Below are 17,649 nucleotides of genomic sequence, written 5' to 3'. Positions count from 1 at the left end.
CTTTTCATTCTTTTTAAGGTAGATAAGTAAGCTTAAAACTTACTACACTGCATTATATAGAAACAAAAAAACGCTAAAACAGAAAGGCATGACCATATATGGACCTTTATAGCAAGGAGTTAGCACTTGTGCTACACAGATCATCTATAGATGGAACATCCCAAACCCAAGCGCTTAAAAAATAAAAAACACCCAACTGGTTTTGGCAATAAGTTCATATTTTTTTGTCTGGAAAATGAGCCGTTTCAAAAACCTCTAGAATGCGACATCACAAATCTGCAGGTGCTACATGGATACCTAGTAACCCCAGCAGAATTGCACCCGTTACCTAGCAACCCCAGCAGAATTCCACCCGTTACCCAGTAACCCAAGCTGATCTCCCGCCCATTTGGCCAGCTGGTTTTACCACTGTATGCTCAGTACAATGACTGCTGGAACAGACAAATGTTTTGTTGTTGACTTACCATCCAGAAACCACTTGCTGAATTCTTGTTGGTTATGCAGGAGGCTCCATTTCTGCTTTTCAAAGATGTACTGCTGCTTAATTGCGCATCTGTCTGCAGCCATTTTCACATGCAAGTGTAAACGTTGAGTTGGAGGGGCGTGGCCAGCAGCAGATTATTTGAATTTAAAGTGACAAGACGGCCTAAAAAAGCAAAATAGACATCATCTGAGAATAATAAGAAGAAAAAAATTATATGAGCATATTTTGTTCATAGACCTGCCCTAAACTGTTCAATGAAGCATAATAGGAAGAAGAAGCAATGCAGCTCATCCCACAGATATGCCTATGTCTTTGGAACCACAATCCTGCATGTTTTTGGTGCTTTCTACCTCATTTAAATACATTGGTGAATTAAATATGTGCTAAGGAAAAAGGCTGAGACATTAACTGTAGTTAATAAGGAGTCACATAGTTATCAGCTTTTAAGTAAGGGAATGAGCCAAATAAATGTTACCCGGATGAAGATGAGGTTTAATGTGTTCAGTTGAGTTTCCCAGGAGAGTGTGAGGTTAATGAGGTAGAGAAGGGCTACATCCGTTGTATTTCTAACCAGAGGGAACTGTAGTGCATAGGTTTCTTCTGAGTGCATAAAATGATTAAGACGATTTAGTTGAATCTGTTGAAGGACACAGGATGGCCTTCCAGGTATTTTAACTAAAGGAAATAAAAACTAACAAGAATCAAATCAACGGTTAATGTCAAGTCCCCATGATCACTGAATATTGTGTTTTCATTAGAGGATGACGTAAACATCAATGTTAGTAGCAAAACAAATACCTAAATATTTCGCTTATTGTTGTGACTCTATGTTCAAGTTTCACTCTGAATCTAAATATTGAAATAATATTGAGATATTCTAATTTATTTCAAGCATAAATACAGTAAGGGTGACTTTGAGGTCTCAAAAGACATTGAAACAGAAAATAATGTAATAATGTAGAAGTGGTAGAGATTCGAAACAACTTCTTACCTGATCAGGTGTCTCTTTCAAAGCAACTTTACTCTGAAAGTAAAATTTCTTAGCATCTCTGACGACGAGATGCTAAGAAGTCTCCAAAAATCAATGGTGGACGCTTCCGCTAATGTGCTAATAACAGAACACATTTTTTATTTAGCATTTTTGCTAACTTTGAAAACGCTCAGCACACTTAAATTCCCCTAAATTAACCTTTGGAGATAAATTACAAAGTAATAATTTACTTGCCTGTTTTGTAAACTTCCAATTGAATAAAGTTTGAAATCAGACTTAACCTTTTGGTTAGCTTCAAGTAGCTAAATGTTTGTATGCTTTTATTTTGAAGTCAACGGATACTGTTTACGCTGTAGTTCCGTTTCCTGTCTTCACGTTCCCCGTTTTCTGTACTTTATTGAAAGAAATACAATGAACGTAAGTTATTAATATACATTTAGACAAATGAACCGAAGCCAGGGGAAATATTCATGTAAATTAAATAAAGTTATTCACCTTATTTGGACCCTGCAACATGAAACTGACCCAAAACTGAGCATGAACAAATGGTCCAAGAATGGTTTCCCAGCTCAAAAACATGTTTAAATAGGTTATTTTTGTTTAATAAGCAAGAAATATCGCTTTCTTTTATAAAATATGAAATGAGCCCTGATGCAGTATGCAAACATTTATTTATAAAGAACTCAATCTTTCATGGATTTTGTCTCATTTTTACATGGCTAAAAATAATGCTGCACCACAAACACTAAGAAACATTAAAAAAGAAATTAAATACCTTTTGTAAAGATGCCGAACGAAAGCCACCGTACTGCACCACAGAGCAGAGCACGCTGCAATTTTCTTCACACAATCAAACATTTTCTTACATCAACAATGAAGACAACACTTTTAAAAACCAAAAGCACTTCAAAGGAATCTGTGATTACAGCACATTCAAGAGCACAACAAACCAGCAGCTCTCCAGGGCCAAATAATTACAGAATTACATTCAAACATCCACACAAATGCAGCCACATCAAGTGGAGTTTTACACTGCTGCCACCGGCCAATCCACACTCTAATTATAGAGAAACAGAACATATAATATCCAATACAGCGTGGATTTCCAGCACTGAATCACTTGGCTGATTTAACACTTTATATATCATTAAATCTTCTCATTTTCCTGCTCGTTCTGTGGCTGTTTCATGCAAACATCAGGCTTATGTTATTTCTTTTTTATGTCTCAGCTTATTTATAAAAATCCCCCTGTAAACAGTCCGCACACATCAACACAAGTTCACACACATTACACCAAATAATCCTTTTAAATTTACATCAAGTAAAGTATCAGAGAACACATTACAAGTTAAAAACACAGGAAGAAATGAAGGTGGAGGAATGGTCCCAAAGAGAAGCAAATGCTTTATTTTTCAGGCTGAGGCAATTTATGAAAGACTGAAACTGTACGAACATAAAAATATACTAAAAATATGTCTGCATAAGTCCATGTATTCACTAATTAACAAATTAATGTTGGTAGCTCTAATTAACAATACTTTTTTCTTGAGGTAATTTACTGTACCATTCAATATTTTGCTATATTTCTGAAGGTACTCCCATTATTCTATTTTTTTTTAAATTTCCCCAAACATATTCATCCCTTTAGATCAGCTGCATTTGGCAATTTTTAAAAAATATTTCTGCTTCATTTAGAAATCAAAATATCAGTCAGGCAAGAAACAAAGCTTAAAGAAAAAAAATTAAACAAATGAAGCTATCCGCCAATGCTAACAATGCTAACACAAACTGTGCCAATACAAAAAGCAAGCTAACCACTAAAGCTAAAAGTGCTAACAAAAACTGTACCAACAGTGACAGTATGACATGTAGTAGATAATGCTAATGGTTGTCATGACAACAAAGATGCTGCTTTATTGGGCCAAACTGTGCCAATAAAACAAATCAAGCTAACGGCTAGTCCTAACAGTGCTATTACAAACTACGCCAAACTATCTGTAAGCCGAAGCTAACAATGCTAAGGTTTAATGCATGAGCAGCTTAACTTACAGTGAGCTCAGTTTTTGTAAATATGTTGGCCATGTAACAGAGCTTTTTCATTTTAAAGACATAAACATGAGCAAGTATTTTAAGGAAATCATTTAGTGAAAATAATAAAATCAGTTTTCATACAAATGAATAAAAAAAATCAAGCATTAGCAGCTCATTTAAAACAGTCAAAGTGCTGCTTGTAGATTTGAGGGATGTTTTGGAAAATAATTTTTATGATTTCAAAATGAAGCAAAAACATAAAAATAATCAGAACCTAAATAGTTAAACAAAACACAAACACGATTTGGGAAATAAATTGGAAAAAATTGAAACAGTATACTTCTTAATTTACACAAGTACAATGATAACTTATTTGAAATATTACATGCTACATATCCAAAAATAGTATTTTTATTGAATCGTTTTATTTTTTTAATCCTCAAAAACAATTCAATACCCCAACTAATAACAATAACGTTATTGGAAGCATTTTTACACTTTTATTTTGGAACTGTCATTTTCCCTTACATGTTCTCTGGTTGTGCGTAAAAGCCCCAAAGGAACGATTTGTGTACCTGAAAAACTGAAAGATAAAGTAGTTCATCTGTTAGACCACCACACTTCACTAAATTATATGATCAGTAATTACATCTTGAGTTCATTTCCGCTATTTTTAATTGTACTACTTCTTGTCAATTCAATAAACAGGAACATCTCCATGATAAGAATTGGATATAATGGGAATGTGATAAAATACCAAGGAAATGTACAAATCTGTGAACTTTTTGAGTTTCTTTCACACCTAAATGTTTAAAATGATTAATTATAATGTTAATATCACACAAAGATAACCTGAGGAAACCCAGAAAGCTTATTTTATTTATTAAGGTAAAAAGAAAAAATATCCAAACCAACCTATATAACTACCCGGATTTTTAATCATAAATTGAAAGTAATCAGGTATTTTTGTTTCAAATTCAATATTACTCTACTATTATTCTTTTACTTTCTGTTTTATTGTTTTCTGAATGCACCTTTATATTCAAGTTAGTTTAGCTAATAGTTTTCATGCACATTTTTCAGGCTAAAATTCCAATTGTAAACATTTGAGATAATTTATGCAGCTTTATCGACATTAATTGAGAATGTTTGAGATATTTAAAAATCATTACTGTTGATGGAAAGTTGATTTTATACACTCTATCATGCAACTAAATATATAAATCTGTATTATTATTATTTTTTAGCTGTAGTAAGGCAAATATTTGGGAGGATGAACATATACAAACACACACAGACTATTACTAATCTGTAAACCTCACCAGTAGGGTCAGTGGACATGCAGTCATTCAGATAATTAAATACAAACATCACTGTATATTATTTACACTAATAAATGTAAGTTGCTAAAGAAAGTCTCTAATTTCCAGCTTCGAATCTATGTACACGTCCATATTTACAGCATTTTTACCTTCAAAAAAGGTAACAAGGTTTTTAAAGTGACTGAATATTAGGAGGAAAAAAGTCAGAGACACCAAATATGACGGCAGAAAGGAAATATCTCTGCACACGTTAAAATATGCACATTAAAAAAAGTATAAGTCTGCTGGGAGACGAGGTGATGGACATCGACTATTAAAGGGAACGCTGACTGATGGGACACGACTATGGAAGCAAATAATACTCTTAAATATTTATCCAATCAAAAACTGTTTCACTGCAACATAATACTTAATATAAGAAATAAACTTTAAGAATGTTTAAGACGTTTTATAACAAAATGATGAAGATATCGTAATATAATCTGAGAAAGTTACTAAATTTAGGTTATCAGGGTTTGTTTTTTGCAGATTTCATAGTGTAGTTTTTGGAATATGCAGCAAAAAATCCTGATGCAAACAGAGAAATATTAATAAAACAGAATAGCAAAGTGTGTTTTAGTGCTTTTGCTTTGGCATTCTTCACTGCAACACATAAAATTGTCTTTGCACTTTAAATATTTAAAATTTTAATATTTATTTACATTATTTGCTTCCACGCAAGTCCTTAGAAACTGTATTTTCAACCATTTGCAGAAAAAAAATTTTTTTTTTCTTTCCACTCAAAAAGATGGTGAAAACACTGAAAAACATTAGGCTGTATTTAATCTGTTTAAGGTCAGTAAACATTTATATGTATTTTTTTTCTGTACAAAGTTGATTAAGTTAAGTTGTTCTATTTTAAACTTTCACTAGGAGGTGAATAACGTAAAGTAAAAGACAAATATATAATAAAAATTACAGAGGTGGACACACTTCCTCCAGTGTGCTAACAGCACATTCATTTAGCACTTTAGTGTTTTTGCTAACTTCGAAAATGTTTAGGGCACATAACTCCCCTAACTTTAATTCTAAAGCACTAATTTACTTGGCTGTTTTGTAAACTTCCAGTTAAATAAAGTTGTTTATACTCCTGCTCTTATTTTGAAGGGGATGAAGTTCCATTTCCTCTTTTCAAGTTCTCTATCTTTTCTTCCCTAATAACTTCATTTTACACAACAAATATATAGGGAACAAAATAAAAACGGACAGTAGAGAACAAGATCTAAACATAAATACAATACTTAAGGACATTATACTAAATTATAATGTCAAAATCATATTAAAGGGCAGATATAACTTGATTTGAAGTCAGTACTTTAGCGCTAGCATAGCTAATGTTCATGATTACTGCTTTAGGGTTAGCGCTACTAACTTCTTAATTAGCGTAGCTCACCACTGAAAAAAATGACCAAATCAATCATTTAAGAGGTGCTTTTATACTGGAAAACGATCCTGCCTTAGAGAAACGGACTGACACGTTTGCAATTCCACCATTTTGGAAGCGACAAGTCCGCCTCAAGAAATTAATGGAACCAATGTTTGTCATTTCATAGATTTTTTTTTTTCAATTTAAAATCAAATTTTTTCTTGTTTAAATGTTTTTGTTATTATTTTGAACTTTATGGTACCAGTTTAGCTCCATAAAGCCTTTTTGCAGTCTGAAGACGGAAGCTTTCAAGAGCTGCACAAATTAAACCAATAAAATTCAGAAGGTTGTAATTTACCACCAACACAGACACAGCTTGTTTTTACAACACAGAACATTTAAACTCCAACCTTTCAGAAGATGCTTTTTCACAAGATGTGGAGGTTTAAATCAGCTATTGGAGTCTTTTTTATAGTGTTTATTTTTCTCTGCACTCTAGGAGAAAATAGCTCTGCATAAATACATTATATTACATCTTTTTAGGGATAAAGATGTAGCAAAAGATAAATAAATAAAATCAATGCAACGTGACTCTGACATAAAGATTTCTGGTAATTCTTCTCCTCACATTCCAGATAAATATCTTGCTCCACTTAAGGAAGTGAAGGAAAAATCATCATCCTGCTGCTGTGTTGAACAACTTCTAGTCCTTCAGACGTTATTTACTCATCTAAACTGTTAATGGGTCTCAGAATGACCTTAATAATCACCCAATAATTGCTCAATGAAAGCTTCGTAGGCAACTTGTCCGGAGTCATGAAACGCATTTTCCTGCAGATATTGTTTCTTTTAAAAATAAAGCTTAAATACAGAAATCTAAGTTTGGCTTTTACTAGCCTATTGTGCGGAAGAAGATTAGGGCCAATGAAAAAGAAAATTCTGACTTGAATCTCAGAATTCAGAATTTTCTCCTCAGAATTCTGATTTTAATCCCCTTATTCTGTTTCTAAACCCAGAATTCTTACTTTTTTGGTCAGAATTCTGACTTTTATATCAAAATTTAGAATTTTTTTTCTCAGAATTTTGAATTTTCTCTCAGAATCCTGACTGAAATCTGAGAATTAAACATTTTTATCTCAAATTTTTTAAATTCTTTCTCAGAATTTTGCTTTTCTTTCTCACAATACTGAATTTAATCTCAGAACTTTGACTTTTGATCAGATTAAAGTCAGAATACTGATAAAAAAGTTGTTGTTTTATCTCCCAGCGGCCATAATTGTCTTCCGTACTATTGTAACATATATATTTTTTTGTGTGTGTTATTAAATACAGTTAAATAAAAACAATCTGCACCCTCTTAAAATTGTACATCTATATATAGGCTATATACGGTGGGTATGAGTATATATATATATATAGTATAAGATGAGTATATCCATATGGTACAGCATGATAATGTGGAGGTATCTACATTATTCACATTATTTACTGGTTCTGTCTGCAGAACCAAGTGTTTTGTTAACTGACTGATCTAATTCCTGACCGCCTCCCTGCAGCGTTTCTCCTGGTTCTCTTCTGAAGTCCTGATGGCCGCCGTCGGGCCGATGATCGGCCGTCATCCCGTTCACCGCCGCCATCTCCTGATGTTCGCTCCTGTGGAGCGTCGACGTCGAATCCGAGGAAGGCTCCAGGACGGCCCGCGTCTCCTTTTCATTGCCTTGGTTGCTGTTCTGCAGGGCAGGCCGCGGGTCTCGAACGGTACCAAAGCAGGTCTGGGCGGTGGACAGCGTCCGCTGATTACCGTCCACTCGCTGGCAGCTGTACAGCCCCCGAAACGCGGAGCGAAACTTCTGAGACATGGCGTTGTAAATCACGGGGTTTATGGCGCTGTTGGCGTAGATGCAGGTCCGACAGAACAGCAGGAACCAGGAGTCCAGGTAGGGCGTGGACACGAAGGAGTTGATCAGAACCAAGGTCCGGTAGGGCATCCACAGCAGGGCGAAAAGGATCACCACCACGGCGAGCATCTTCGTCACCTGCAGGGTAAATAAAATTTTAAGTCTAAAAATTTTTGAGTTTTTTGACAGAAATTTACTCTCCTTTTTTTTCTACCCAACGGCCCTGATACGCTGTCAGAAGAATCAGACATATAGCAGGAAAGCTGGCAAAACTATTTTGAAAGCTAGTAAATAAAAATCTGAAAGGGATCTACAATAAGTTATAATAATATGTTTACTTCAGATGTAAAAACTACAGTAAAAATAATGTCAGCTGGTTAGTTTCTGATAAATTAGATTAAAATATTATCACATGGATAAGTTTCCCGTTGTTATTGTGACACACTGCAGCCACAATGCCATGCAGAAATAGTTTTAACACCTGCCTTTGAATTTCTATTTTATAATAAAACTACAAATGTGTCCATCAGACTCTGTCATCTTACATTTGAAAGCTAGAATTACTGGAATATTTTAGGAACTTCTTAAAATTTTTATAATTTCCCAGTTTCAATTGAGCATGTTCTGCTAATTATCAGAAAATTGTTGACATGAAACCAAAACAGACACTTTCGAATGAGCATCCGAATGAAGGCTAACGTCAAAAAGTGAAGAAAAAATGGAGAGAAAGGGAGAGAATATCTACAGAAGGAAAAAATAACTGGATACAAAGCAGGTGTGATGATAAACACATTATGAACAGGTGTGAAGTCTGAAGAGACAAACTAAAAGAAAGCATAAAGAACTAATAATATTAACAAACCTGAGATACAACCAGAAACAACCAACTGTACCACCAGGCAGCCCCTCTTTTAAAACGTAAAACATGATAGAAATAAATAATAACAATAATTAGTAGACAATGATAATTAATTATCATGCTTTTTTTTTCAACTTGCTTCTCTGAAGAATCAAATGTGTGTTGGGACAATGCCAAGATGGCAAGAAATCAACAACGGTCTTAGAAACTGCTGCTTTTTGACCTGCCAACTCAAGACAATAGCAATGTGTTTTTCTGCATCTTTGTCAGTTTGTTGCATGCTATCACAAAACCAAGAAGGACAGACATCAATGATCTCAGAGAAGTAACTGTTGCTACCCATCAATCTGGGAGCGGTTACAGGGTCATTTGCAAACTACTTCTCCAGTAAGAAAGATTATTCACAAGAGGAAAACATTTAAGATGGCAGCTAGCTGTGTAGACAGATTTACTTTCTAAAATTGGTGAAAACAAGCTCAGAGGACACAAATTGTAACTAATCCCCCCCCCCCAAAAAATCATTGAATTATTCAACCACAGCCATTAGAAATGCACAAAGAATGTACAACTATGCAGTGATGCTAAACCTCAAAGATCCGGTCCAATATGAGCTGATGGTGTCTTTCTAATTTCTGTGATTAGCTGTGATTGCTTCATGATAACTGGAATCATCAGCATGTCAGAGGAAGCACGAGCAGACAGAGTTTTCGCCTGCGTGGAGCATTTTGACACCAATTTTTCAAATGCTTTGTGTGTCTCTGAGTGCGCGCTCTGAGGGGGTTAATGAAGGCTCATTGGGTAATTGAGTCATTGGAAAAATAAAGACAAAGACAGGCGACATGGAGTGGGATGTGTGTGAAAGAAAAAGGGAGAATTAAATCATTTGAAAAGTAAATTACAGAGTCTGTAAGTTACCCAACAGGTGCAAAATATCCCAGGAGATGATGGATTTATTACCAGAAAGAACCTAGAGAGCTTTACCTCAGTGGTCTTTAAACAGAGAGGAACATCAGGAAAACAACTTTACTGCAAGAACACAAAATCATACCAATGATTTTCTGTCTAGTTTCAAGTGCAAAAACTTTGTATTGTGGCAAATTCACATTTTGTTTATGTACTTTTATTTGGGTATCTACAGCTTCTGGAAAGAACCGGAGCACTTAAAAAAGACAAAACACGTAGCTGGTTTTGGGCTATAGGTTAATATTCTTTGGTTTCTGGAAAATGACCAGTTTCAAAGACCTGGGGAATGTAACGCCACAAATTAGCAGGAACTGCACAGTTACCTAGCAACCCCAGAAAAGTTCCGCCAGTTACTTAGCAACCACAGCAGAGTTCCACCCATTACCTAGCAACCCCATTACTTAGCTGACTACCTACCTTTTGTTCCATATAACACAGTAGGAGTGTAACAGGTAAACCTTTATGGATGAAACTCCACTAAAAACCCACCTGTTTAGGATTGTACACATTTAGGTAAGCTTGTTTTGCCACTGTATGTGCTGTACAATGGCTGCTGGAAAAGACAAGTGTTTCATTGTTGACTTACCATCCAGAAAACAATCGCTGCATTTTTGTTGGCTGTGTTCTACTTCTGCTTTTCTGGAATCATTTCATGGCAGCCATTTTCACGAGTGAGGCTAGCAGCACCTTATTTAGATTTAAAGTGACAAGACGCCCTAAAACAGCTCATTCTGAACAAATCTGAGCTGAGAGGACTAAAATCTCATTATCTAAGAATGATTTTGTACAAAAAAATGCAATAAACATGTTTTGTATTACCTGTAAACCTAACCTGTCCAATAAAGCATAGTAGATCACCTTCAAAATAAGACAAAAGTAACTCACCAGTAACTTTTCAGTAAGATATAGAAGTTTGTTTTATGTCAGTAATTTTTGAATATTCATTAAGAAATACTAGTTCCAGTGGAAGATTATTTCATTTATGACATGGGAAAAATGTCTTATTAATGAAATTCATTCTAATTTGTCCAGTCCAGGTATGCATGAGCTTACATGATACGCTTCCAAGCCAAAACTTGTTGGCGGCACACATGGTGAATTCTTTTTAATTACTGAAAAATCTAGACTGAAGTCTAGAAACAAATCCATCATGAAGGAGCATCATAAACTCTAAAGTCTAACTACCCAACATTGTATAAAACCCAGGAATGGGAGAGAGATTCCTGTTCAACACCTTTTTTTCCATGCTGTGCAGAACATTAGTTGCTCCCTGGTTGCTATGGAGATATGCAGGGATTAAAATCAAAGTGAAGCCCACCCCTGACCTTAGAGCTGTTCTCACATCCTGTGGAACATCCTGACTGTGGTTACAGCAGCTCTGGGAGGCAGGACTCATGTCACACAGACACTAAACACGCATCTGGAAGTCCAATTAACGGGCAGCTCGTTAAAACACTCGCACACAACTCTGCTGAGTCCTATCCAGAACGATCAGGGAAAATGGATGGTCCTCTGTTTCCTGAAGTAGAAAGTTTTCAATTAAAATTCTCACTTTTTTTACAGCAGGCCACAAATATTGTTTGGAAGTTGCTAAGAAAACGTTTGTTTAGTTTCTGCACCAAACAAAAAGCAACTTTTCTCAACGTTTCTGTCATGAGGTGCGGTGAAGGTGGTGAGGCAGCGGAACCAGGTTGAAATGATGTAAATGATGGTTTTAATGATGAATAGCACACAAATAATTCCAAAAGTCCAGGCAGCACAGCTGGAGCAGAAGGCTAAGGCGCAAAAACTGGTAGCAACTGGTGACCCTCAAAAACAACACAGATGACTGACTTCACGGTAGAAAGGACGTGACTGGACCAGGACCCAACAAGAAACACAGGTGGGTTTAAATACACAGGGAGACAATCAGGAGAAACAAGGGACAGCTGGGGACAATCAAGGGGTAGCCGGGACAACACAGAGACTCAACAGAACATAGAAACCTAAATAAACACACAAAAAACCCAAATCACTACAGTTTCTGGTGCATTTGCATCACAATTTTTGGTTTGCTGCTCCGCCTACACCCATATTAAATAAATACATCAAAATTCTCAAATCAAGTAATGAATATGGAGCTCCATAGCTCAGTCACACTTTATTGCAGAAACTCCATTCAAAGTTTAAACAACACAAGTGTTGTACATCTCATCAGTCTTGTAAGAAATATTTCAAATGTAGATGCAAGTTTAAAAATTTGTGTCCTTTCAGGTCTTATGTTTTTCATGTTTTCCGTTAGATATTTGAATTTCAGCGTGACAGCCATTTTTTTGAGGTGGCTGACGTTTTTGAGCCTTTTAAACTAATTATTGCTATAAATTGTTATTCATTTTCATAACTTAGTGTGGTGGGATGGTGTTCCACCCTCCCACCTATGTGCACCAGGTGTAGCAAGAAGCGTGCGTTGATTGGTGGGCGGGACAGATGGCTTTATAGCTGAGCAGGCCGCTGTGTCCTAGTGATGTGACAATAGAGATTTTATATCTTTAGCAATAGCTTCCGGAAATATTTTAATCTGTTTGGTGGTCTGGTATTGCTTCTGATCTTTTTTACTTGTTTAGCAGTTTAGTGTTAACATCTGATATTTTTATGTATTTGGCGGTTTATTGTTAGAGTAGCTAAGATTCTTGTTTAGTAAATTAGCCAAGAGAAAGCAAACTAAATATTTAACTTGTGTCAATTTTTCCTGTGAAAATGCCACAAAAATAACCTTTTTTTGTTGACATTTTTATGGCAAACGAGCCACAGCACTCAGACAGAAGCACATTAGACATTCCTCCCCTCATGGAAAAATGTTGCAAAGCCTCAGCATTTTGCAAGTGAGCGGCATCCCTTGGCACGCCGTGACCCTCCTTAACATCACCGCTGTCTGGTGACCATGGCAACGGCTCAGACGTTTTCCGAGCCGCTGCAAGACCGCGGGTCAACGGGGAGGGGATGGAGTCAGTCAGCCTGTACGGCTCAGGTGATTAGTCTTATCAGTCAGAAATAAAGCCGCACACCCTCAGCCTTCCTCCGTCCCATCGGTGCACATTTCTCCGGTTCTGCTGGAGCGTGTCAGTCCGTGTTTCATACACCTCATCGGAAAGAAAAGCCTGGAAAGCAGCATCACGTGAACGCCCTCTCTCAGCAAAATGCTATTCGAGATAAGCGTCCAGGTCCAGGTGGAAAGCTGAGAGCCAAACGAGGCCATTTCAGCAGGTAGATAACAGAAAACAATTAACTGTTTAATTACTGCCGAGGAGAGGGAGAGGGTAGCCTCTTAATTATACCTGCAGTGATGAAACGCAAGGCTTTCTACACACCAGCCATGTTTGATCCGCTTTAATCCAAATCCCGTCAGCTTGTCTAGAAAGTCCGGTTCCTTTGTGGAGATGTAGCTGCGCAATCAGGCCAAAAAGCGATCTGGTCTGCTACAAACCTCATTCTCTCTTCGGTTGAACTGAACTCTGGTGCGTTTCAAAAGCAGTAAGTGGACTACAGCGCAGGGTATTCTGGGTAAATACAACCAAAACAAACACACTAGTTTTTTGCTAGCAGGTGAAATGACTCATGAGTTTTTGCCAGCAACAAATAACCGCTGAAATCCGACACTACTTCATTTTTGTTTACGTTTCATGCTCAGTCTTCTTCAGATGTTTTCATGTCGTTTCCTTCATCAATTCTTGGTGCAGCGCCCCCATAGGTTAGGAGGGGAAAAGGTTTCTCAATGGGTTTGGATGGTGCAGTGGGAAAGAAAGCCGCAGCAGTTACAAATGTAACAAATGTTGAAATTTTGGTCCCCAAACTACGACGGTCAAGTAAACATCTGCCAAAAAAAATCAAAAAGGAAAGTTTTGAGTTTGAAAAGTTCACAACTTACTAGAAAAAACGGAAAAGTATGTTTGATTAATCTCAGAAATTTAAAAAATCCAAATCTTGCAACTTTTGAAACTCAGAAATTTCCGTGTTTTTTTTAGAAAATTTCTCAGATTAAACTCCAAATTTCTGAGTTTTTGTTGGAAGAAATTTAGTCTTTGTTGTTTTTTGGGGGGTTTTTATCTACAAGGTCCTAATATGCTGTTGTACCAGTCAAACCAAGTCCACCGGACCATCAAGTAGAAAAACTTTGAACACAGTTACTCTTAAAATCAAGTAATCAGAAAGTGACTAAGTTACTTTTTCAAGGTGTAATTAGATATTGCTTATTGTTTATTATCCCCATTAAGCTAGATTGTATCATTAAAAAGCACACATCATACAATAAGTCATTCAAATATATGATATATCAATAAAAATAAATCACAGTTCATACAAAATGTTGATAAATGTATCCAATGTCCAATAATTAGTCGTTTCATTACTCCTAAAGGCTAACTTCTGTTCAGTTTTTATCAGAGTAAATGGCAGACAATTCCAGTATTTCATTACTTTGTAATTAGGAATTTGAACATTTCCATTAACTGCACGTCTGGAGACATATCCATGTGAATTTAACTGAACAAACAAAACCAATGGGCTTTAGAGTTTTAAAATTTTCCACGTTGAAAATAGTAGTGAAGCTAATTTCCTATCATGAACTTTTAGCTAGTCAATATTTGACTGTATGGTATTTAACATGCAGCTTTATTCTGCATCAATTTAAATTTATCTAAGTCTTTTTCAAGGTAACACTGGTTGACACATCTCCCTAAAATCATGCTTTGTCTGTCTACCATTTGTTTGTGAACTTTCACTACTTTTTCAGAAACAAATTAAAAACAGATTTTTTTAAATATTGTTTTTAAGCATCTGAGTGAAATTAGCGTGTAGCATCGGATGCTATCAGCAGCGACCAACCCTCAACATTTCCTCTCCTCTCCTCGACACACATTGAAGAGATCGACACGGAAAACTCCCTCAGAGATCAAAACTCTGCATTAATCTCCAATCATGCAGGGGGCCATTATTTTTCAGTGTAGTTTATCAAACCCCCATCAGATTGAGCTGATCTATCAAACAGAATGAAAAAGCATGAAGTGCCTTTTTGAAAGGACTGAACTCATCGGCTTTATTAAGATCTCTTTTCCTCTCATTATATAAATCTTCTGCTCTCACATGGAGCTCCTTAAACACACAAGATTAGGATCTCCTCTGCCGTCAGGTTCAGCCTGTTTTCATGCCGATACACACAGAAAGTCTGCAGGCAACGCACTCAGCAGCCATTAAAATCCTGGGTTGATGGTTTTAAAACGTGCCCCTGAGCACCATCTGTGGTTCAGAGCGGACTGAGAGCGCTTTGGCAGAGCATGAGGGATCCGCTGGAGGTTTCCTCTGGTTCAGAGGTAAATATAACTTTGCTAACAAACGGCTAACCCCCTCTCTGGCTTGAAGCGGCAGCTGCAGGGCTGCTGTGTCAAAGCCATGTGAGTCTCTGATTCTTTAATGTCAGAGCTGACACTGTGAATAAATATCTCACTGTAAATAAACCACTAGCAGGAACCCTGCAGTGTCTGAGTGTTTTCACAGAGTTTCTTCGTTCTCCATGTTGCCAACAAACACCCGCTGGTTTGGTGGATTTGAATGTGTCTCTCATTGTAGTTTGTATGTGAATGTCCTGGATCAAGGCAGTGTTTTAGCAGCAGAGGCCGACGCTAAACATCCAACACCTTTACCTGCTTACCAGGTCGCCGGGATCAGCACAAAAACGCACAACCTGAAACGATTAATCACTATGAATCAAATATTCAAATAATCGTCAACTATTTCAGTAATTGATTAATCATTAACTGGAGTATATAAACTCCAAAAAAGGTAATTTTGTTAAAAGAACAGCACAGTCAGAAGAGTAATTAAGCCAAAAATGCACAAATATTATAAATATTCAAGTGGCAATTTTACCTTTACTTGGTTCAAATTCTGTAAAAAATCTCCTTTTAATCACCTTTTGATTGATAAAAGAAAATCAACCAATTAGCCCTACACTGTATTGATGTCAAGTCAAGCAGAAAAGGTTGAGTTTTTCACATGTTGATGTCAGAAGTATTTATTTTTTTGCTACAAATGATCAAGCATTGACTAAAAGAATGCTGTTTTTGCATTTTATACAGTAAAATGTTTATTTTCTTATTTAAAAAAGACATTTGATTGTTTATTTGTATCTTTTAATGAATTTCTAATATAAGGCTTAAATGAAAATTTCTTTGTGCAATTAATCCTATAACCGTTAAAATGATCGCTAGCAGCAGCCTGAGGGCAATTAAAGAAACCAATTAACCAAAGTCACGTGTTTCGGACTGTTGATTATTTTTGAAATTAACCAGTTAATAAATGGATGCAAAAGGTGTTTAATGAGTTTTTTAAAGGAATTTGAACCAGGTGAAGCTAAAACTATGTTACTTCAGGAGTTTTGGGTAGAGCATATTTACAGACAAAGTTTTTTTTCCATCTTAATTGCAAAATGTTTATATTTTTGTACAGCTTTGGCTTAGCTACTACTCTGAGTGTTTAATTCTTTTTTGAGTCTTTATACTCCAGTTAACAATTAATCGATAACTAAATTAGTTGACAATTATTTCAACAATCAATTAATCATGTGTAATCTGATTAATCATTTCATTCTTAGTCCAAACGGTGGTATTTGATAGTTGTGTATTTTTAGAAAAAGGTTTGTTTGAGGAAATCTTGTGTCAAGAGGTATGAAGGTGCCTTTATCTCTTCATGTGTCCACACGGAAAATCAGACTGACCCCAAAACGGAGACATATAGGAAATTATACCACTCTGCAAACACAAGATGACAAAGTCGTTTTGACTCGGATGTGTTATGAAACCAGGGATCAAGCTGTGGGAGCCCAGATTGACAGAAAATTACAGTCCGTGCTCTCCGCTGCTCATCTTTCAGCCCTTTTTTTCTGCTTCCCAGTGCAGATTGTTAGGAGGAGGCTGGCTATCAAAGTGCTGATAAAAACATGTTGCTGCCTGCTTCAAAGCACAGTTTGATATCAGGAGTGGGGTCAAGACGTCTTCGCCTCGCAGAGGAAGCAGCTCTGGTTACAAACGAGCTGAAAGCCTCTCACACATTCACAAAACTAAAGTTACTTCAGATTTACTGCAAAACCTTGGGTTCACAGATTCATAGCAGTGGTCTGAAACCTGTTTAACAAAACCACACAGAAGCACATTGTTGTGGATAGGTGAGGGGCGGGATCACGTGGTGTTATTAGTGATTGTAGATCACCTGTGGCGGAACCTAGTGACTTCAGTGAGTGGGTGATGGGGGAGGTTTTACTTTTTGCTGACCGCTTTATGCTAATATAGTTTTTTGTCCTTGATCACTGTCTAAACCTGCAGATCCGGTTTTAATGCTTTTTTGGACACTGTTCTTGGATATTGATAATATGACAAAATAAAGCCATCTTAACTGCATCCTGGAATGGCGTTTTTGATCAGCTGGCGCGTCAACAAGGATTCCCCTATTCAGCTGCTCGGCGACTTTGTTTGACAGTCGCTAATACACATTTTTAACTAAAGTAAAATCTGATCTGACTTGATCACGACAGTGTATTAGCTCCATGGTAGATTGGGGAAAAAGGAGCAAAAAAGGAGTTTTTAGATGTCCAGTAAAAACTGCCAATTCTGAGATTAAGCCTGTAAAATCATTGAAATTTATGAGCTCAAAAAGTAAAAAATTAGCT

General features: G+C 36.4%; 1 protein-coding gene across 1 annotated transcript in view; it reads right to left on the bottom strand.

The window, feature by feature from the left end:
- Positions 1-2,127: 2,127 nt before the first annotated feature.
- trhr2 (thyrotropin releasing hormone receptor 2) overlaps positions 2,128-17,649 on the bottom strand; it is a 39,580-nt gene continuing 24,058 nt past the window's right edge. Inside the window, exon 6 of the mRNA XM_028003867.1 lies at positions 2,128-8,269. Coding sequence (XP_027859668.1) covers positions 7,715-8,269 — 555 coding nt within the window. The 3' untranslated portion in view covers positions 2,128-7,714. The remainder of the gene's footprint in view (positions 8,270-17,649) is intronic.

The sequence above is a fragment of the Xiphophorus couchianus genome, chromosome 2, assembly GCF_001444195.1.
Source record: "Xiphophorus couchianus chromosome 2, X_couchianus-1.0, whole genome shotgun sequence".
Taxonomy (NCBI): Eukaryota; Metazoa; Chordata; class Actinopteri; order Cyprinodontiformes; family Poeciliidae; genus Xiphophorus; species Xiphophorus couchianus.
Note: the sequence above shows the minus strand (reverse complement) of the source record. Positions and strands in the feature narration are given on the sequence as shown.